The following is a 22,134-nucleotide window of genomic DNA, read 5'->3' on the forward strand; positions in this document are numbered from 1 at the left end:
ACCATAAAGACAGGTGTTTGAGCCCTGAAGAAGTCTCAGTAGATGAGACGAAACGCGTTGGCTAGAAAAAAAGAAAATCCATTGTGAATTGGATCATTTTTCTACTGTGAAAACAAAATAAAGGATTGAAAATATACGATTGCCAAGCTCGGACCTGTTCATTTGATACAGATGTTTACCATTGCTCTAAAGGACATTATTTGCAATTATAAAGAAGTACTTTGTTGATGGGTGCTGATTCCACAGCTTATGTTGTTTGTTTAGGACTCTGTCCTTGAAAGAAACTTATAGGGTTGTGTTCCTAGGTTTCCCAAGCACCATCACACTATTCAAGAGTCACTGACTACGACAGGTGCAGGCATTTTGCTCCAACCCTTCCTTTGTTAGCTGTCTAGTTTGCTGTCAACATCTTGGGGACATTCTGAACGTATCCATGGGAATGCATTCCACCCATAGCTTACTCACCTCTAATCTATACTACTCTTTGCCACTTCACACCACTTCATAACGCTCCACTCTACTCCACTTTACGGCACCCCACGACACGCCACTCTCTTTTACCCCACTAACTTTTAGTTTTAGTTTTAGAACATCAGCCACACTGGTGTGAAACATAGCTAAAACATATTTGGAAAGCTGATAGTCCTTTCATAGGTTAGACCAATATGCTCAGCCAATGCTTGTTCATTGTAACCACTAACAGGCGTCATACAAGAAGCTTCTTCTAAACAGCCTCCTCCAATGGTGTCATACACTGTTATTGCATCTGGTATTGTGTCAATAATAGTGTCCATGGACCTACCCAGCATGACTTTATTGATAGGTGTGTCGCCTCATTGCACCGGGTGAAGATCAACAGATGATAAGAGTCCTGATTCCTCAATGGTTTACGTGCTACCCCTGCATGGTCACATCCTTGCTGTGATTTCTCCCAAACCTTTTGCCTTCACTCCTCCTGTTTCGATGAACTCGTTTTTATTGGCCTTAGGGCTCTGTGCCCTTTACCACTGCTAACTAGTCCTACAGTACTTTGCTCTCTCCTTTAAACAAGTTACAATTGCCTTCACTCAATTGGCATATTTAATTTCTTTATAAGCCGCTTCTAAAGTGGTACTACGTGCACTCTGGGCATTTTCTCAGGGGCATTTACCCTGTTGGATGGAGTCCTTGTAGGCTGTTTTGCTGTTTTTCGAAAGCCCAGGGCCGCTTCTGGTTCCTCTGTCACTTTCCCCTGATCCTTGAGTTTTCTTGCAGCTGGGGAGGTTTCAAGAGAGAGCGGGAGGGAAGAGGAAGGTAATGAGAAAGCAATCAGAGATAGAGAAGAGAATGACTGAGAAAGAATGAAAAGATGGAAAAAGAGAGTGTTAGGGGGTGAAGAGATCTGGGCTGGTTGCAGCATTTTATCAGGGCTAGGTTTGGTGTCCTTTTCCGGCCCTGCTAAGCAGTGAGATCCTAGCTGTGCTTTCTGACTCTGAATCAAAGTACCAGCCTCTGTGAACAATTTTCACCCCCAAATCTCCCCACCCTTGGGCGATAAAAAATATTAGACTACTTACTGGATGGTGTACATTCTGTACTCCATTCAGGTCCATTCGGGAGGTGCACTCACCCTGCATGTGATCCATAATAGGAACATGTCACACACAAGGCAACGAAGGATTCGACTTATTTACAAATAAGAGAAGAACAGTATTTCAATGTAGCTGCAGAGGATCTCTGCTGATGCATTCCATTGTACAGCATGGGTCACACCATAGGAAGGGCGAAACTGGTCTTGTTGAGGCGTATGTTTCCCTCTGTTATACTTTCTGAAATAAGTTCAGAATTCAGTTCAACTCAAAATGAGACTTTTTAGGTTGAGCCTAGACATCGACTGTGCTGTCGCTTAGTGACCTGTTGTATATGATTTGTGAGGTTCAACTACACCCATTGCTTACCATTGCTTTTAATGTGTCTATGTCAGTGTCCTTTAAAAATCCTTGCTTCCTAGTGGTCAGTCCTGCCTCTTTGTGCCTCCTTTTTCTCTTCTGTCCTTCCCACAGAGCAGGGACTAACTACTGGTTCATTACGTTATGGTTCTTTATCTGTTTTTTGGAAGACTACTTTTAAATTCATGCTCCATTGCTGTAACTGCAACCAGTTAGACTGGGGCGGTACTAAGCCTCCTTCCATAAAGCTGTCATGTTGGTCGAGGTATTGGAGCGCTGTACATTACTTGAATACCAGTTACTTTAAACAAGGTCTTGTTATATACTTTTAGGCACAGGAGATTGAATGATTTGCCTACCCACCTACCTCACCTCGCGCTGTTTGCTTACTTTTACATTTTCTTTCTGTGGAGGCATGAGGCGTTGTAGCCCCTCCCATTCCCCTTTTCTAAGCATGGCAACGACTTTAAAGGCAGCGCGCCTTCCTTCACTTCTGCGTGCACCTGCTTTCATCTCACTCACCCACCCACCCACCAAGTCTCTACCAAGTAACCACAAAGCCTGTGAAAGCTCATGCATATCAAATACTCTAATTACATATTCATAAGCAAGCGGTGTTGGCAGACTGTCATGCGCATGCGTCTTACAGCTGAGTCCCTTCATGAGCAGCTGCCAGGTTGCTTTTACATTTCCCCTTTCCAATGTTTTTATTTCTGCGAAAACAGAACGAAAGTGTAGTATACCGCACTTTGAGAAGGGAGTTGCTGATGCATATGGTCACTACTGAGATTGTTTGGCGGTCAATGATGTTGTCATGGTGACTACAAGCAAAGTCATCAACCTGAGGCATCAAAAACTCCATCTCACTTTTGCAAGCTCTATACATGCATATACTAAGTTACCACCAGGATATTCCACATGCCTAATTTTATAGCTAAGGTTACTAAGTCTCACTTAACACACTATCGCATGTTGGATGTTGTAACCTTGGTTCACTTTAATTTAGCAATTGTCACTTTCCAAGACTTCATAGGTTGAAACAACTCTCCGTGGCAACAGTTGGAACATTGCATGGGCGCAAGAGGAAGATCTGTTGGTTGCACATGTTGCAGGAATCGCCAGATGATTTAGGGGTGATTTTTCACAATTGGACCAGAAGTTGGGGTTCTGCTTCTGTTGCTGTGAACATGATGGGTATGATTGCAAGAGAACGGGCAGTTGATTGGTTTCTAAGCTCTGTCTTTGATTGATGATTGAGTCACAGGTTGCAGCCGAGGCACACTATAGAGAAGGGGACAGCGAAGTGCAGACCGAAGGCCAGTGACTACCTTGAAGATAAAGCCACCGTGTAGCTGATGAGCAATATTTGACTAGTCTTTTACCCGGAAGTATGTGCCCATGTCACACATGCTTCTTCAGGGACTCGAGAAGAGCTCCCTGTGTTCCTGTGCAGATGTATCTTTCATGTATGATGAGTTCCATGTACCACCAAGCTAGGCACCCTCTCGCAGTGAGGTGTGTTTAGAGCCATCTGTATGGAAGAACATTGAGGAGTTGGGTACACTTACACACACAGGAGTACCAACTAGAATTAGTGGTGTGTCTTGTGTTGCACCATATGGGAGCAAAACTGTACTCCAAAATGTTACCTCATCCAGTTCTCTGCAGGTTAAATCATTTATTAAGGCACACCCTGAACATCAATTAGGGAAGGAAACCCAGTTCAAATAATGAGGCCCATTCAATAATTCTTTAAGATATAGCTCACCTCCTTCAGTTGGCAGTATCGTGTATCATGGCAGGTACTATGCAGTGCTTACATTTTGGTGTATGAGGTATCTCCTGTTAATCTCAAAAACACAGAGTCATCTCGCTTTTATTTATTTTTCTATTGGATTCATTGTGAAAAGTGAAAGCAATCTTTTTTTTTTCACTGCAGCTCATGTTTCACTAAATTCTTTAGTTAGGACTCCTACTGCAAATGTCTCGCGTTGGCTTTGGTTCCAGGGCGGGATTATGAACGCTTAACAGTTGTTGTTTTCATTTAGATGCGACTTTATGCTCACTGTCTATATGCAATATTTCTTTTAAATAATGCGTTTTATTTCATTCTTCAAAGGAAGAACTAACCATATGGCAATTTCTAAAATTGTCTTTGTTTGTCTTGTGCTGGGAAGAAAGCAGAGTTAACATTAACTTTCTAAAGGACTACATTTTTTATGCTAGTCCGTGTTTATGTCGAATCTGAGTTTTTTAGTTTGATATGTTTTATGCTAAAATAAAGGTATTTTGATTTATACCACAAATCTGCAAAAAGAGGTTGCAAATCAAGATGAACTAAACTCTAACAACGCACATTTGAAAAGAATGTGCGCCTACGCCTACAAATACGTTGCTGTTTTCATTTTTCCTTCGCGCATTTGCCCTACAATTTGGGAACACAGCAGCGCTCTTTTTTCTTCGTTACAATTCCCTTTATTTAAAAACATCCGCCTCCATTTATTACACTATGAATTTAGCTCTTCCTACATCATGCAATCAGCTGTCTCCTCTGCTTTTTTTCTGACTCAAGACGTGACAGAGCAGAAGGACAAGGTGGATGGTGTTCATTATTTTAAGGTATAGTGGATCTTTATAGGTAGTTGTAGATAAAGCATATTCCATTGAACTTACTTCATAATTTCTATTGGGGCCAGTGCAGGCCTTTTACTTGGGATGTCACATGTTGATGTTTTTTAGCCAAAAGATGAATGAGACGGGTGTCTGCATTTTGAGACTTCTGCTGTTTTTGGAGAAGTGTGGCTTAGGGGTTAGAGGCGGCAGACCCGGAAGCTGAGATCGGCCCTGGACCAGGGTTCAATTCCCCGCCTCGGCGGGTCTTGGGCTAAAAATTCCACGGACTCGATAATTCTTGCTCCGGTGCCTTCTCAACTCACGGGTTCACACTCTGCGACTCTGGGAAATAGCTTGCTTAATCTCCACAACGGCCCCTCGCGGCGGGATGCCTGGCTTTCACCTTGTGGATACCCTGCCGGGGTTATCTCACAGGGGAATACCAGGACGAGTTCCCTAAGCAAGCGCCGGGAAACCCACTGCGGGTAGCTGTGCGCTATATCAGCTCAAATACATACATACATACCTGATATGTGGCAAGACTGCAAATGAGGCTGTCATAGTCAATGTGGTAGTTAACTAGTGGTCCTAAAACAAATGCATGTGTCACTTGTCTTTTGTGGTGATTCAGTGGGCTTTTTTTCAGCACCTATCTGATATATTTGCACAGCAATATATATCCACTCAATTCCAAAACACATAGTTTCACTTCAATTCAATTTAGCAGCATGCAATATAATTCCACACCATATAATATGACTGGACACCATGCCACATAATTCCAATACAAAGCATGCCACGATTCCACACAACACCACTCAATTATATATCACACAATTCTGTACCACACAATATAATTACACTCCACATAATACCACTCAGCAATAATTACACTACACATAATTCCACACCAAATCACATATTTCAAATACACAACACAATTCCAGAACACAAAACATACCTCTAATATACACTGCAGATTTACACATCATACCACAACTAACAATTCCAATCTAACCCACATAATTCCACTCCATACCACATGCATCTACTTCACCCCAAAACAGATAGGAATACACCAAAAGTCATTGTCATTTACAACATCAGTAGCTCTAACTCTTGCAAATGCGAGACCTATTACATTGCAAATACTTATTTAAGTTTCCCAGCTTGCTCAAGTTTTTTTGTATTTATGCCCAGCAGTAATGTCTGGTCCCTCAGCTCCCACTCTACCCTGCCCCAAACTTCACCATTTAAAATCCATTGTCTCCGCTGTGCTCTTATAGTCACAGGAAAAGCAAGATAACACCCCATCAACACATCCTGAGAAATCTTCAATGGCTGCCACTGGAGGGAAAAATCTCGTAACAGACATATAACTAAAACAGAGCTTCCTTTCATAAAACAACAATAACGACAAATAGAAGTTTTTTTAAAAAAAACAACAGAATGTTGAAATACTGTCGCATAATTAAACAGCAATATTTAATAAACACTTAAATCCACTTAATTTTTGAACAGTGTTCTAATAAATCTTAGATTAAACTGATGATTTCAATACTGGTTGTATATAAACAAACACCTCAAGCACCCTTTGCCTGACAAACAGAGATAGCACTCAGTGTACAGAAAGAGGTAATCACAAAACCGCAAGCACACATACATTTCTGCAGAATAATCCGATTTGTTAAAATGCACCTGTATGCAGATTAGCGGGAATTGTAGCTTTGTTTGAGGAGGCATGTCACTAAAGCCGTTTGTAGCATGTGTACTTCCGTTGATATTGACATGTCAAACAAAACCTCGATCTCACACGCGTTTCAAATAAAGGAACACCGTTTTAAAAACAGCAACATAACAGATCAGAAGTGCATTTTATCCTAATGCTTTGTAAAAGTAACACTACCACGTGCAGTATTATCGGCATACAAGCAAAGCAAGGGACCACATAACACTACACTTTTCTTGGAAATTTGAGTTCTCGAATATACAGACATGGGTCAAGCAAGGACATATTTAGCTGCTCTATAACAACAAAAGGTCCTAGATCTCCATGACTACATAATATAATAAGGTAACCTTATTATGTGGTAAAGGGATTTAAAAAAAACGAACATAATTCTAGCAGGGTTCATTTTAGTACAGCTAAGGCAACCAGTTTTTTGTGTCAATGGGTTGACGCCCGGATGAGACATTGTGCTGCCCTGCCTTTTATTGTATTGTACTGTAACATTTATATAGCACTTCACACCTTTGATGATGCCATGGGGCGCTTTGGGTGGCATCAGCTCCCTAGTGCAAGCTGAAAGATTAAAATATCAAACTTGGAGGCTTTCTAAATATAGTTGTCAAGGTAATGTTGTTCAATTCTCCCTCTTACCATTAGTTTCTTCACTTATCATGGACCACCAGCATCAGTCACCCAAAAAAAACAAATCTACAGCTCAGTGCTTACCCCAGGCTACTTAAGAGGGTTGGGTAATATGAGCCCCTCCTATTAAAGCACTGGTCCTGGCCGCCACACTACTATAGGGAAAGGTCAGGGGTGCATCTTCCTAACTCGTTGAAGGGGATGTGAAACTGACAACTTCTTAAACATTCCAAGTCTGTAGACTAATGGTCAAACCAACAAGCCAGAAATAACTTCACCATGCCAGTCACTAGGTAAGTTTTAGTTTTGTTACCTATTCATTGAATATTGCGTAAAAACACTGGCTGCCTGTCCGACAAGCAATAACAAATGAAAGTCTTAAACCGTCTAAAGCTTTACCAATTAGATGGAAATCTAATTTATGTTTATTTTATGTATTATGATTCATAAATTGAACTCAGGGTTCTTTATTTTGTTTGTAAACGTCAATGCACTGTTCTAAATATTTACTTCTTTTTATTGTTCCTTTTTTGGAAAAATTAAAACTGAGGAGGAGTTTTCTATTTTAGGTGAAGGAACTTGCTAGGGGGAAGTAAACCATATCACTACATCTCAATCACAAGAATGAACTCACAAGAGCGTTAATAGCAGGTTCAGTACACTGTATTAATAATGTAGTTCACATTAGAAAATTTAGGAGGGCGCCTTATCAAGTGGCACGTCTATTTAAATATCTAAAGAGGGATAAACATGTTATCCTACTCTGAAATATTTGCACTGGTTCCCAGTAGAACAACTAATGACTTTAAAAATACCATCAACCATGCTCAAATTAATTTTACTACACAACAGGGCGCAATCTAATAGACATTTATAAATAGAGGAAAAAGAAAGAGGTAAAATCAGTGAGTGTTCATTGTACCGTTCTCTGGAATACTTTAGACTCTACAGGCTGAACCCTCCCCAGCTAACCAACCCCTTTGGGGCTATCTGCTTTTTTTAGGGTATAATAGACATTACAAATCAAATAACTGAATAAATATATAAATATCCGTGCCATTTCCAAGCAATGGTATCCAAAGGCATAACCTTTCTGTTGGGGGGGGGGTCCTCATTAAATATTAGTAAATTCCTTAAAGAACCCATATGAAATCAGCAGTCAAGAAGCAATGAATGATACCTAGAGATACCCAGAGTACACCTGCAGACCACAGGCATCCCCACGCTCCCTCTGGAGCCATCTGTCAAGGCAGCACAGTCTGTGAATATATCAAAGAGGTTTAAATATGTGTCCTAACAATTATACTCTCGTCTTCCAATCTTTTGAGCCTTTTCTTCCCCCATGACAGTCTATTTATTCCTCCTTTGTGGCCGCTCCTACTCACAAAAAAAGTCTTCGAAGTGGTCCTAGGTCCAGCCTTTTTCTCAAAAAAATGTCTTATCTGAAATAACGTTAGACAGTGGGGAGTGACTTTAAGTTGGACAGCCTCACCTGGTAAGAAAATCACCAAATAGCCATTCAGATAAATATCTTCAACAGAATATTCTGTGTTTGAATTCAAGCTCACCATCCAGAATGATCCTCTCTGAATATGAGAATTTTTAAGCCCAATTCCCAAATAGGCGATGTTTACCTTACTAATCGGATGACATGGCCCACTGCTTCCACCTTTGAAGATACAGATAAGGGCCTGCAATGAAATATGAATGGGAGGTGCAGTGTAGTCACCTCCATTAATAATGTGTCAATTGAATCTGGGCCTACAACGATGATCAAGACTTGAAAAGTTCTAGCACTTCTTCCCAGCAACACAGTGTGACTCTCCTAAACCTTCCTTTAGCTACCACCTCTCTGCTGCCAGGACATGAAAATTAATTTGAGAAAACTGGATAAGTGATAACTCATTTTGCAGCTAACCAGACCTCAAAATCCTGTATATTACTATTCCCTTATGATTGGAAAAGCTTGGTTTCCGGAAGGCTTTAGACTTTCCTGACATCTGTTGCATCCCAAAACCATGAAAACACAATGATCAGCAACTTTCCTCCGGTCTGTAGCTAGGGCCAGCTCTCCGAAGATATTATACTTAAAACAAGAGAGAGCTGATTATATGAATGGTGGTGACCAGTTGATCTTGTTACTGATAAGTGGCAAATATTTCAGCAACAATAGAAAGAAAAAGTTAGAGATAGAGGTCAAACTGCTTGTTGAGCTCTTAAACAATTCTAAAGTTGATCCAAAACAAGGCCTGTTGTCTATATCATCTCCTGCACAAAGAATGGGCCACTGCCATTGGAGATTATTCTAGACATGTAATGTAGTGAATATGCTGCACCAAATACTTAGCCAAGACATTGCACACAGGTAAAACATTGTGTTAGCATTACAACTGGAATGCCTTAGTTTATTTGTGAAGAGCTGCTTACATCCTGTTGAGATCGCACCTGCATCACAAAAATCCCACAAAGCATTTGCAAGACAGTTTTCATCTGAGGTCTAACTTGTACCCTTGGATTACATATACAGACATGCAGGAACTTGGCACACACTGTTGCTGAGTCCACAAATCTGGAAAGCACTTGTCACATTGACATCAATGGCGTTATATGGTTTAGTTCAAACAGTCTCTGGTGCACTTCCATCACTGCCACCACCTTCATTGTCCTCAACAGCGTGGGCTTGAATCAAGGACATTTTGCAACTCGAAATCCAAGGTTCTCATGAGGAAAGGGCCATAAACACATAAAGCCAAAGCACATCAAAGGAGAATTAGTCCTCCATAATGAACCCCGACACTGCGGCTGCTCTGTCATTTGTTACTGCATAGTTGATCAATAAGGAAGTTGCCTCGATCAAGTTCAGCTGGAATGAATCCTGCAGGTATCTGACCAAGGCACACTCAAATCTAAGCTCCAAGAGCTCCATCTGATGTTGTTTCTGAATGTGTCTTCATATCTAAGTTTCCTGAGCAGAAGTCAGAGGGCAAGGCAAACCATGATACAATGTGAGAAGAGCTGTTTCAAAGAATTCTTTCCACTGCAACTTTTATGAACTTACAAAGAGGGACCTAATAACATATTTAGAATTGTGCTTTTTTCTTTGCTACCCTAGCTATCATATTTTATTAATATTAATGACATGCAATGGGGTTCAAGGTCAAGTTCAAGAATTTGTATAGCGCACTACTCACCCAGAGGGTCTCAAGGCGCCTGAGGGAGGGTGGGTGCATTACTTATCGAAAAGCCAGGTTTTTAGCTGTTTTCTGAAGGAGAGGTGGGTCTGTGTAAGGCGGAGATGAGTGGGGAGAGAGTTCCAGGTTTTGGCCGCTAAGTGGGAGAAGGATCTTCCTCCCATGGTGGATTTATGGATACGCGGAATTGCGGCGAGGGCTTGATTGGATGAACGTAGTTGGCGGGTGGGTGTGTAGAAGGACAGTCGTGTGTTGAGGCATTCGGGTCCTAGGTCGTAGAGGGCCTTGTGTGCGTGGGTGAGGAGACGGAACGTTATTCTCTTGTTGACAAGAAGCCAGTGGAGGTCTTTCAGGTGACCGGAAATATGAGCTTGACGGGGGATGTCCAGTATGAGTCTGGCTGAGGCGTTTTGGATGCGTTGAAGTTTTTTCTGTAGTTTGGCTGTGGTTCCGGCGTAAAGGGAATTTCCATAATCTAGTCGGCTAGTGACCAGTGCGTGTGTGACTGTCTTTCTTGTTTCGGTGGGGATCCAACAGAAGATTTTTTTGAGCATGCGTAGGATGTTGAAGCATGAGGATGAGACGGCATTGACTTGTCTGGTCATCGAGAGGGAGGAGTCTAGGATGAAGCCCAGGTTACGTGCGTGATCTGTAGGTATGGGTGCAGTACCCAGGGCCGGAGGCCACCATGAGTCGTCCCAGGCAGAGGGGGATGATCCTAAGATGAGGACTTCTGTTTTGTCCGAGTTTAGTTTTAAGCGGCTGTTCTTCATCCATTCGGCTACTTCTTTCATTCCTTCGTGTAGATTGGTTTTGGCGGTGTTTGGGTCTTTGGTGAGGGAGAGGATCAGCTGGGTGTCGTCTGCGTAGGAGATGATGTTGAGGTTGTGTTGGCGCGCGATGGATGTGAGGGGACTCATGTAAACGTTGAAGAGGGTGGGACTGAGTGATGATCCTTGTGGTACGCCGCAGATGACTTCGGTGGCCTCTGATTTGAATGGGGGGAGGCGGACTCTCTGGGTTCTTCTGGCGAGGAACGAGATGATCCAGTCTAAAGCTTTTCCTTGCATTCCGACGTTGCTGAGGCGTTGTATAAGGGTGCTATGACAGACTGTGTCGAAGCGGCGGAGAGGTCAAGTAGGATGAGGGCAGCTGTTTCTCCGTTGTCCAGTAGCGTTCGGATGTCGCCTGTAGCAGCGATGAGGGCGGTTTCAGTGCTGTCTTTGGCTCGGAAGCAGACTGGGAGGGGTCGAGGGAGTTGTTGGATTCAAGGAAGGCGGCGAGCTGAGTATTGACGGCTTTCTCAATGAATTTGGCAGGGAATGGGAGGAGTGAGATAGGGCGGTAGTTCTTAGGTTCAGAGGGGTCTGCTGTGGGTTTTTTCAGAAGGGCGCTGAGTTCGGCATGTTTCTAGCTTTCCGGGAAGGTAGCAGAGTTGAAGGAACAGTTGATAACATCGCGGAGATGGGGTGCGATGATGGAGGCTGCTTTGTTGAAAATGTGGTGGGGACATGGGTCGGTTGGCGATCCTGAGTGGATGGAGTTCATCAGGCGGATGGTGTCTTCAGTGGTGATTGGGTTCCAGGCGCAAAGGATGTGAGAGTGCTGTTTTGGTTTGGGGGTGGGTGGAGTGGTCTGTTCTTTGGACTGGTTTTCAAAGCTGTTGTGTATGTCGCGATTTTGTTGTGGAAGAAGGGGGATAAAGAGTCGCAGAGGTCTTGGGTGGGAGTGATGTCGTTGGTGCCGGCGGTGGGGTTGGTAAATTCTTTCATGATGTTGAATAGTTCCTTGCTGTTGTGGGCGTTGTTGTTGAGTCGATCCTTAAATGCAGATTTCTTGGTGGATCGGATCAGTTGGTGGTGTTTGCGGGTGGCATCCTTGAAGGTGGTCAGGTTGTCAATGGTTGGGTTTTTTCTCCAGGTTTTCTCGAGGGTACGACATAACTTCTTGGATTTCTAAGGTCATCGTTGAACCAGGGGGCCTTTTTGCAATCTTGTTTGATATTGTGGTTTTTCAAAGGTGCTAATTCGTCAGCGTTGTGGGTGATCCATTGTGTGAGTTTGGTGGCAGCTTGGTTTGGGTCCGATGATAAGGCAGGAGGGTTTTGGTTGAGCGATGTGAAGAGTTGGTCGGTGGTAATTTTGTTCCAGTTTCTTCGAGGAATAGGTTGTGGGGGGTTGTGGGTCGTGGTCTTTTCGTAGCTGAAGTGAACGCAGCTGTGGTCCGTCCAATGGAGAGCTGTGGTGTGATCGAAGGAGATGTGTTTGCTGGATGTGAAGATGGGGTCGAGCGTGTGTCCGGCTAAGTGGGTGGGGGTGTCCACAAGTTGTTTGATTCCGAGGTTGGCCAGGTTATCCAGAAGGGTGTTGGTGTTGTTGTCGTTTTTCTTTTCCAGGTGGAAGTTGAGGTCTCCCAGTAGAATGTAGTTCTCGGATGTGAGGGCATGTGGGCTGATGAAGTCAGTGATGTCTTCGTTGAATTGTGTGCGGGTTCCTGGTGGTCTGTAGATGAGGGTGCCTCTAAGTGTGGTTCTGGGGTCGGTGTGGATCTGGAAGTGAAGGTGTTCGGCGGTCGCGAGGTTGTCGTCTGAGCAGGTCTTGATTCGGATGGTGTTCTTATGGACGATGGCGATGCCTCCTCCTGTTTGGGGTGTAATGTAACCATTAACAATAGATTATTATTATTACTATTATTAGTGTTGTAGTAGTAGTAGTAATTGGAGTAGCCATAGTGACAGTAGCACTAGTTGAGGCAGCAGGCATAGTAGTATTACTATTGATAATGGTAATAACAATATTACTACCAATTAGCAAGATCACAGAAGAGGTTACTTGACATCTGCATTAACTCATATCTAACTATATTCTGCAAGACAGACACTCAGGGTTCAGACCGTGGAGGGGAATTTGAAACAACAATTTACTGACATAGTGGAAGACCTCTTTTACTCGCTGAGTTTGGGTCATTCCCAGATCCCAATTCTTTTTTAACTGTCTGGAGCCTTTGACCCCTAGGCCCATGAAACATTACTGGATCACATAGAAAATTGACCAGTATCACAAAAACAGGTTTCCCAAGCTGTTTGTCTTTATTGTCAAACTACAACCAACAATTGTGTTCCTTTTCATCAGCAGTGGAACCTATCACACCCAAGTTTCCACAGGGTCTCCTCTATCTGTCCTATAATCCATCAGGATGTGGGTCCCTTGCTCACTTTGCCACTGGATTCAAGCTAGCCTGGCTGATGAGGGCTGTTAGCCCAAAACTGGTCCCAGGATGCTTGCTTCCAGTCCTGGGAAGACAACGCTTGGCAGTTCGGGTTTGACTGCTCTCAAGGCACAGGGTCAAGACTGATTTGTATATAGCTGTGTCTGAACAGGGGTAGCGAAGTGAGTTAAAGAACGATGATGGATTCAACCCAGATCTGTGACTGGTGGTGAGTGTCTGAAAAGTTTTAGCGCTACAGCCATCATCTCCTTGTGTTTGCTTTGTTCGCCCTAAGTTGGCAGGGCATGCCCAGACGTGGGTCCCTTGCTCACTTTGCCACTGGATTCAAACTACCCTTGTTGATGAGGGCTGTTAGCCTGAAACCGGTCCCAGGATGCTTGTTTCCGGTCCAGGGAAGACATGGCTTAGAAGTTCGGGCTGGACTGTTCCCATGAGGCACAGGGTCAAGACTGATTTGCATATAGCTCAGTCCAGCATCTCCTTTTGTTTGCTATAATCCATCATATAGATGAGATGGCTGACCCATTGATCTTACAATAAATTTAGCTCCAGATGTATATTTATGATATTCACCAGCATGTCCTGGTGACAAGCTACAAGGGCATTTTTGAGATTACCACTAACTGTATCTACCTTAATGAATGACACACTGAAATACTCTGAGTCAGAAATGTGTCTTTCAGTCCAATGCCCATCGTAACTAGATGTATTGCTGTATTTTGTTAACCAAGTTCAATGTTGATCTTTCTTTTGGTCATCCTACAACAGTAATAATTGAAAAGAACAATTTCCATCCCATGTTGGGGCAAGCAGCCTACGATTGCTTCAGGTTTTTGACTATATTCAACTTACCAGAGCATTGATTCTTCTGGGACTGGGTTAATAGAATGTTTTACATGATGGAACACCAAACAAAAATGATAAATAAACTTAGAATATTGCAAAACCAAGCAGCTATACTGAGGTTCACTTTTAAAAAATAATCTCATGTCATACCAGCCCTTTTGTAATTGAAAGAATAAGGTTCAAAATCGCCAGTGTTATTTCAAAGCTCAAGCTAGATTACCCATACTATTGTCAGTCATTATTCCTCAACAGTGCACCAAAAAGAAATCTGAGGGCATGTTCAACTACAAAACCCAAAATTAAAAGTTAATCTTTACAGTGGACACTCAGTTCTGGGACACTCTGGGTCCAAAAGTGAATGATCAAACACATTTTGCAGCTAAAAAAAACTGGAATCTAGACTATTCAATCAAGCCTTCCCACCGATCCCTGAGTTTTTAAGGGCTACTCCCCTTGCCTCTCAGAGAGAAGGGTCAGTATCCCTCTGTGACCACTAGCACACACCAGATCTACACTTACTGCCTTCAAGACTCGATACTCTGCAACTTCAGTCGCCTCATCACCCAAGAAAGAATAATCATCAAACACTGCCGTCTACACTACGATCAATGCAGTGAAGGACAATTTGTCATAAACTAGTGCTTTACAAAACAACTAAAATTAAATAAATAAATATTACTAATAATTTTATAGTAGCATGAGGGAGGGGAATCTGTGATAGAATCTGATTGGTAAACTGCGTGGATTTTCTGTACTTGAAAACCTCCCCAGGAAACAACATAGTTTGTTCTCTGTAGGTTGTATGCCAGGGCTATGCTTTTTCTGGGAAAAAATCTCAGTCATCCTAGTGGGTGGTGGTAAAGAAAACGGGTGCTATAGTACGGCCATGCTCAGAAGAGATTCAGCTGCGGTGCTTGATTTGAGTGGCTGGTAGCAGTTGAGGCCTACAGGCACTCTTTTTGAGAACCAGCATTTATTTTTCGTACTCATACCAAAGCAAGACTGAGAAAAAAGAAAAAGGGGGAAAGAAAAACAGTGACAAACAAAGAAAGGAATGGTGAAGAGAAACATGAAAACAATGACAGATGAAGAAAGTGTGACTGCAGAAGAACCCACAAAAATTAGGCAAACGGTCTGGAAGGGCCGAGTGGTGGAAGAAAGAGGCACGAAGTGAAATCAATATTAGGCAGCCTTTGTACCTGACAAACAAGGCGTTTTGCAGCACTGGTAGCCGACTCCTATGAAACTTTAGAACCATTCCCTTATTTTGATTAGTTAAACCTAGTGCACATTTTTATGGAGATGGGAAGACGTGTGTGCCTCACTCACAAAGCATCGCTGTTAGCTGCCACTGTCCAGCCAGCACCTCGCATCCGTGATTGTCATTCGAATCAAGGTCTAGTTCAAGCTCAAGTACTAAACGTAAATCAATGTCAAATTAACCAGATACCTTAAATGTGTATGTGCAGTGTGTGTGCAGACGCCTTTTGGCAAACAATCACATGCACATTTGGTGCATAAGTGAAAAAAAGAGGGTGCGCGACAGGCATTTGGGTTCACGTGTGCTCTTGAACACAATGCTTATAATTGCAAAGAGCCAGTGGGGAGTACAGCTGTGATATAGTTTAAGCCACAAAACATATCAATAGCATGTTGTTGCATTGCACAGACATTAAACTCTTGCTACAGTTATTGCTACCGGAACCTTCAGTCAAAAAAATTCAAAGGCCCCACAAGGAGCATCCCGCAGGTCCTGGCTTTAAACCCTGGAGAGAGTCTAGCCACACAAATGAGATTAAAGCCAATTAAACTGCACGTGGCCACAACATCAGGCACAGTATGACAAAGGATGGCTAAGAAACATCTCTCGCTTCAGCAGGTCTCACGGGGCCAGGGCTACAATCAGTCAGAACAACCAATGGATGTCAGTAATTGACAGGCATCAGACAAAACAAGATGAGAGGGAGGGAGATCTCCGACGCACACACCCCTCACAAAAATACACTCCGAAGAACGGCGGCTTCCTGCGCGGTTCTTGTGAATGGAAGCCCCCCGCCTCTCCCTGGGGCGCATCTGTGCTGCAGAAGGATAGCAGCAGGCTTGCAGAACTCAGCACTTGCCTCGGGGTGCTGGGAGGGTGATCCTAAACGCTGCCCAACACGCCATCCACATGGTGGGGGGCTTTATTCAAACGGAGCAGAGGGTGGGTGCGAACCACACCTGAGTGTGCTTCCTCAATAGGGTTGTATTCTTGAAAACAGGTCGCTGCAAGGATGCAGCATAACAGCATGGCAGACTGTTCCTAGAAAGGAAACGTGTGTGCCCCACGGCCGCGGGCCATTGTCCTGCTGTGCGCACAGAGGGGGGTACACTGTCAGAGCATGTTAATCACAAGGGGAACATACTGAGGCATGGTGCCATTGAACTATGATATGGACAGGGCATGGCAAACCACCAATCTACATATAAACTAACCAGGGAAAGAGCCAGTCCCGGGATAACAGGCAGGTCCAACTACAGGCACAATGCATGGCTACTAGCACCCTGCATAACGTAACAAAGAAATACATCTGGTCACCAAAGCACAGGCTATGGTCCTGCTGTAAGAGCACAGCATAGCTATTACGTTGCATAAACCAAGGGCATACATCCAGTCCCAGGATCACAGGCTATTGTCCTACTATGAGCACAGGGCATGGCTAACTAGTACTGTGCATAATGTAATAAAGAAATATACCTAGTATTGCCCTGCTGTAAGTACACAGCATAGCTAACTATTACAATGCATAAACAAAGGCATATATTCAGTAACAGTATCACAGGCTATTGTCCTACTATGAGCACAGGGCATGGCTAACTAGTACTGTGCATAATGTAATAAAGAAATGTATCTGGTATTGCCCTGCTGTAAGTACACAGCATAGCTAACTATTACAATGCATAAACAAAGGCATATATTCAGTAACAATATCACAGGCTATTGTCCTACTATGAGCACAGGGCATGGCTAACTAGTACTGTGCATAATGTAATAAAGAAATATATCTGGTATTGCCCTGCTGTTAGTACACAGCATTGCTAACTATTACATTGCATAAACAAAGGCATATATTCAGGACAGTATCACAGGCTATTGTCCTACTATGAGCACAGTGCATGGCTAACTAGTACTGTGCATAGTGTAATAAAGAAATGTATCTGGTATTGCCCTGCTGTAAGTCCACAGCATAGCTAACTATTACATTGCATAAACAACGGCATATATCCAGTCACATTATCACAGGCCATTGTCCAATTATAATCACAGGGAATGGCTAATAGTATAAAGGTACAAAAACATATACATATGATCACCATAGCGCAGGCTATTGTCCTACTGTAAGAGCACAGCATAGCTATTACATTGCATAAACCAAGGCATGTATCCATCTAGTCCCAGAAACACAACTATGAGCACCGGGCATGGCTTCTAGTACCCTGCATAAAGGTCCAAAGAAATATATCCAGTATCACATGTTGATGCCCTACTATGAGCACAGGGCATGGCTAGTACTCTGTATAAAGCAGCAAAGAAATCTATACTATCACAGTAATCAGCCTATTGGTCAGATGGAAAGATGTAGCAAGGTGCACTACCAGACTGTTAAATGACAAGGTTAGAAACCCAGTGACAGTGTCATTGTCCATTGTCTAGTAAGGATGGAGTGATACGCACTGAGGTTGTATTAACGAACAACAAAAGACAACCAGCCACATTATCAGTCAATTGTCTTGTAAGGGTGGACCATAGCAAACAGTGAGGCTGCATTAACAAGGAAAGATATCCACTCACGTTATCACAGTCAATTGTTCAAGTGTAAGGATGGAGTAAGGTAAAAATCACAGGTGTTAAATATTAATCACTGCTCCAGTCGCAGTACCACCGTCCATTGCCTTGTAGGGATGGCAATGCAGCAAGACAACAAATGAGATATTAGTCATGGTACTGTAGTCTGCTGTCCACATGCAAGGATGTTGCAAGGCTAACTCATAGGCTCTGTTCAATAACAAGGACAGATACCCATTCACAGTACCACTGTCCACTGTCCTACTTCTGGTAAGGACAGGGCAAGTAACAATATTACACTGTGTTAACTAAGAAGGAAACATATCCAGTAACAAGCATCATTGTCCTGCTGATGGATTGATGGAGCATGTCAAATTAAAATTACAAGGTTTGTCGACTTCAAACAACTTATTCTACGCACCATTGGCAATAACCGCATCCAGACATGAAGGTGCTTCAATGCCCTGCCCAATAACTTGCTGCATGTCCATATCACCACTACTAAAACTGAGTGCTCTGAAGATGCTTTTAGTGGCAGAGGTTCTAGGTTTCTGGGCTACACCATAACATACAACGCAACAAACATTTACTTCCCTTGCAGGGGAGACCACTGGTTCATAGAGGTAAGAGATCTGCTGTGAAACAAACTATCAGCACTAATACAACTTTGTAAAAACACTTTTTTTTAAACTACTTACATTTCCAAAAAAGATGTTATGTGCATGAATGGTGTTGATTGCATTAAGTGGAATTAAAATTCAGAAATGGTACAATGAGGATGTTTTTCTCTCAGATGATTGCAACAGATAAATCTGTCTGTTCACATAAGCGTGAAACAGAGAGTAGAGATCACTCCGGCATGTAACACCTTCTCTGGTATGGATTGGGTAACGTTTTTGCCTTTTTTTCCTAAACTCTGTAAGAGCACTTAATGCTAATTCAGTTTGCAGTGCTATGATACAGAAAACTTCAAAAATGTATCCTAAAAAACACTAGAAATGTCTTTAGTGACATTGTGGATACCCTAATCAATCTCATTCCTCACCATTGCTTCCTATGAGAGGTAACATCACCTCCTGGTTACTAAAATGGTGTGTACTGAGACATGGTGTCTTGATCTGAACCTCACAGAAACCCTTTCTGCCTCCTAGGCATGCACCATTAACTGTGTGGTCATTTGATCTCACTAATGTGTGTAAATCCCAGTGTCACAAAAGTAGAAATGGGACTTCTGAGGAAAAGGAAAATGGACTGGTAGCCCTCAAGAAAGTGTTGATGGTACTCACCGAGAAGCCAGCCCAGAAGGGGCAGGAGTGGCGCACCCGAGCCGAGGTGGTGAGCGCCAAGGCAGCAAAGCTGACAGCAACAATGAGACATCCAAGCACCATCTGTGACACCCCAAGGGAGAGCATGATCCGAGAGCGGGTGCGGTATTCACGGAGACGGGAAAAGCTGCGGGAGATAGTTGCAGGGCTGAGTGAGGAGCGCCCCCCAGGAAGGGCGCTTACCATTGGCATCATCATCATTGGGGACCCTTGTAGGATGCAGAACAAAACGAGGGAAAATTCTCAATGGTGAACTGGAATCACCTCCAAACTGCCACCAGCTCCAAACTGCAACCAGCTTCAAAGTATAGGGGACACAATGGAGACACAGCCACAGAACAAGCAACACCACAATGTACTGAAAGGATGAGGTATTGAAAGCAACTTGAAGTGCACCAGCAGTAACATGGAAATGTAAGCTTGTCTTAAACTGTCAAAATCTACAATACATAGCTGACGTGGTGGAACCTGCTCCAACGTGTTAGAAGATCAGATTTTATAGGTTGACCTGGAGACCTAACTCCAAAATGTAGAGACAGGACCAGAACACCATTAGACTTCAACTTGCTCCAAAGAGAATAGGATGGGGCAGCAACCAGCTCCAACCTGCAGCCAGTCCTACAATGTAAATGTGGTTTGTGTTTGTGGAGGGGTTGGAAATGCTGGAGTCAGATCCACAATCCAACCAGATTCAAAGTAGATAGGAAGATCTACTTGGACCAGTTCCAGGGTGTCGAGGGCGAGACCATTGCAGCTCCTTCCAAAGTGGAACCACTTCCGAAACTCACAGACAAATGCACTGGAACCAGACTCCAAAGGGAACGCAGTCCAAAAAAAGCTGGCGCGAAAGAGGTGCACTTAGCACTGGTATTGACTGACCGCCAACTGCAATCCAGGAGGTACAAGGGCACCAGTTTGTAGCCAGCTCCAACCCATCCACGCGGCAGACGAGGGCTCTCACTGCAAAGTGAAAGCAGAGCCACGGCAGACAGGAGGTGCGCAGAGCAGCAAGACGCTCTGAGGGCAATGTCAGAGCAGCAGCCGAGGAGAGAAGCAGCAGCGCCGACGCGCAGGGGTAATCGGCAGCACCTCAGGCAGTCCCCCTGCAAAGCGCAATGTCAAAGCAGCCGCAATCGCTTCCAGCGGTGATCCTGGCGCAGGCAGAATTGAAATGCAGGTGCTGAAGGTCGCCCTTCTCCGATGCCGCGTCCACCAGTCTCAGTTCACCCAACGCCGATAGTCCTGCAGACCAGTAGCCCGGAAGGATGCTGAACCCCCGGACCTTGGAAGCACTCATAGGAACGCGTCCCGAACGTGGCCGTCCCCCGTCAGCACGAGGAAGCGTCCCTTTACAATTCAGTCAACAACGCCAATGTGTTGGGGCAGTCCAAAGCGAGCTGCGTGTTCTGCCGGACTGCACTTCCATTCATTTAAAACCAAACAATGGCACATGGATTATCTGCAAGCGCTGCACATTTCCGCTGGAAGTCACTTCTTTCTGTAAAAACACATTTTTGCAAAACAGAAGAAAAAAAATCAAGCAAATGTCTCGCGAGGATGTAGAGGTGTCGTTTCCCTCAGCAGTGCTGCGCGCGGCTGCTAACAGAGGCAATTTATAAAGTCTCGTGCATCATTGCCTCGCGCTGACAGTCAGGAGCGGTAACAGCAGCAGCAAGCAGCAGGATGGGAAGGCTGATGCTTCTGGTGCAGGCTGTACAGGACTCCCGTGGGAGCCATGCCCCCTCCCCCGTCTCCACTGGCCCTGCATGGGTGGGGGCTGGGCAGGTGCTGGGCTGGTCTGCGTGTCCGGGGGGATGCTGATAAAGGGGGTCCCTCGCAGACAGGGTACGGGAACACGGCTTCCCTCCACCACCCAGCTCTCCACGGTTTGTTTACACGCTGCAGTGGTAAAAGGAAGAGCTGCCAAGCCCCGGAGGGAGCTCCTCTCCGCAAACCGAAAACAAGTGCGACTGTGATTGGCAGCAATATGAGGTGAGGGAGAGGGGATGAGGAACAGGAGCTAGGGGTCAGATAATGCGGCAGCATCACTCGTTAGCCGGGCTGCAGCGGACTATAACAGGAAATATAATCCCAGCGTGGAAACCGAAGGGAAAATATTCTGACACATTGATTTTAAATCTGGCTGCAGCACTCGATCAAATTGAGTAACCTTGCAAAAAAAAAATCAGTCCCTCTAAATATCTTTCTAGGCTTTTCTATAAAGCATTGTAGCAAATTGTGACGTTTCATACTTAGCCAGCTAAATGTTTCAAGGCTAGGGAGAACTTAAACTCATTTTTGTTGGAGGGTTGTAGAGCTCTCCTTCAAGGAGTTTCTTATGGTTAATTTAACATTTTTTGTCAAAATGTTCAAGTAACATTGATCAAAGCTGGGCAGGATTTAACTAAAGTTTAGTAAGAGAGTGCAGTTGTATTTTACCAAGGGTTGTGAAGAATGATTCCTCAACGCCTACCACAGCAAAACGTGGACGTATTAGCCTCTCTGCCCACAAAAATTCCAGACTATAAAAGCATGTGACTTCTTTTACTCAATTGGGAGTGCATTATGGAACATCCAAGAGGCAGTTTTTGGATAAATATGTGCACTGGACACTTGTTTATAGTCTGTTGCCTTGCACAGTAGATCATTTATATCCCTTAAATTGTTTTTCCAGTTGCCACTATGGATTTAAACATCTTAAGTAGAAGTGATAGCCTGCTGTCACAGGTAGGACTCAATGCGCTCAAGATTAAATACGCCCCCTAACCTTGAAGCCAAAACATAAAACGTTAACTACTTAAACCAA

At 43.8% G+C, this 22,134-nt stretch overlaps 1 protein-coding gene across 1 annotated transcript in view; it reads right to left on the reverse strand.

Annotated features, from left to right (window-relative positions):
* Nucleotides 1-20,600, reverse strand: part of ENTREP2 (endosomal transmembrane epsin interactor 2) — a 1,796,185-nt gene extending 1,775,585 nt beyond the window's left edge. Inside the window, exon 1 of the mRNA XM_086959018.1 lies at nucleotides 19,290-20,600. Coding sequence (XP_086815144.1) covers nucleotides 19,290-19,529 — 240 coding nt within the window. The 5' untranslated portion in view covers nucleotides 19,530-20,600. The remainder of the gene's footprint in view (nucleotides 1-19,289) is intronic.
* Nucleotides 20,601-22,134: the final 1,534 nt, after the last annotated feature.

The sequence above is a fragment of the Lissotriton vulgaris genome, chromosome 2_1 (assembly GCF_964263255.1).
Source record: "Lissotriton vulgaris chromosome 2_1, aLisVul1.2, whole genome shotgun sequence".
NCBI lineage: Eukaryota > Metazoa > Chordata > Amphibia > Caudata > Salamandridae > Lissotriton > Lissotriton vulgaris.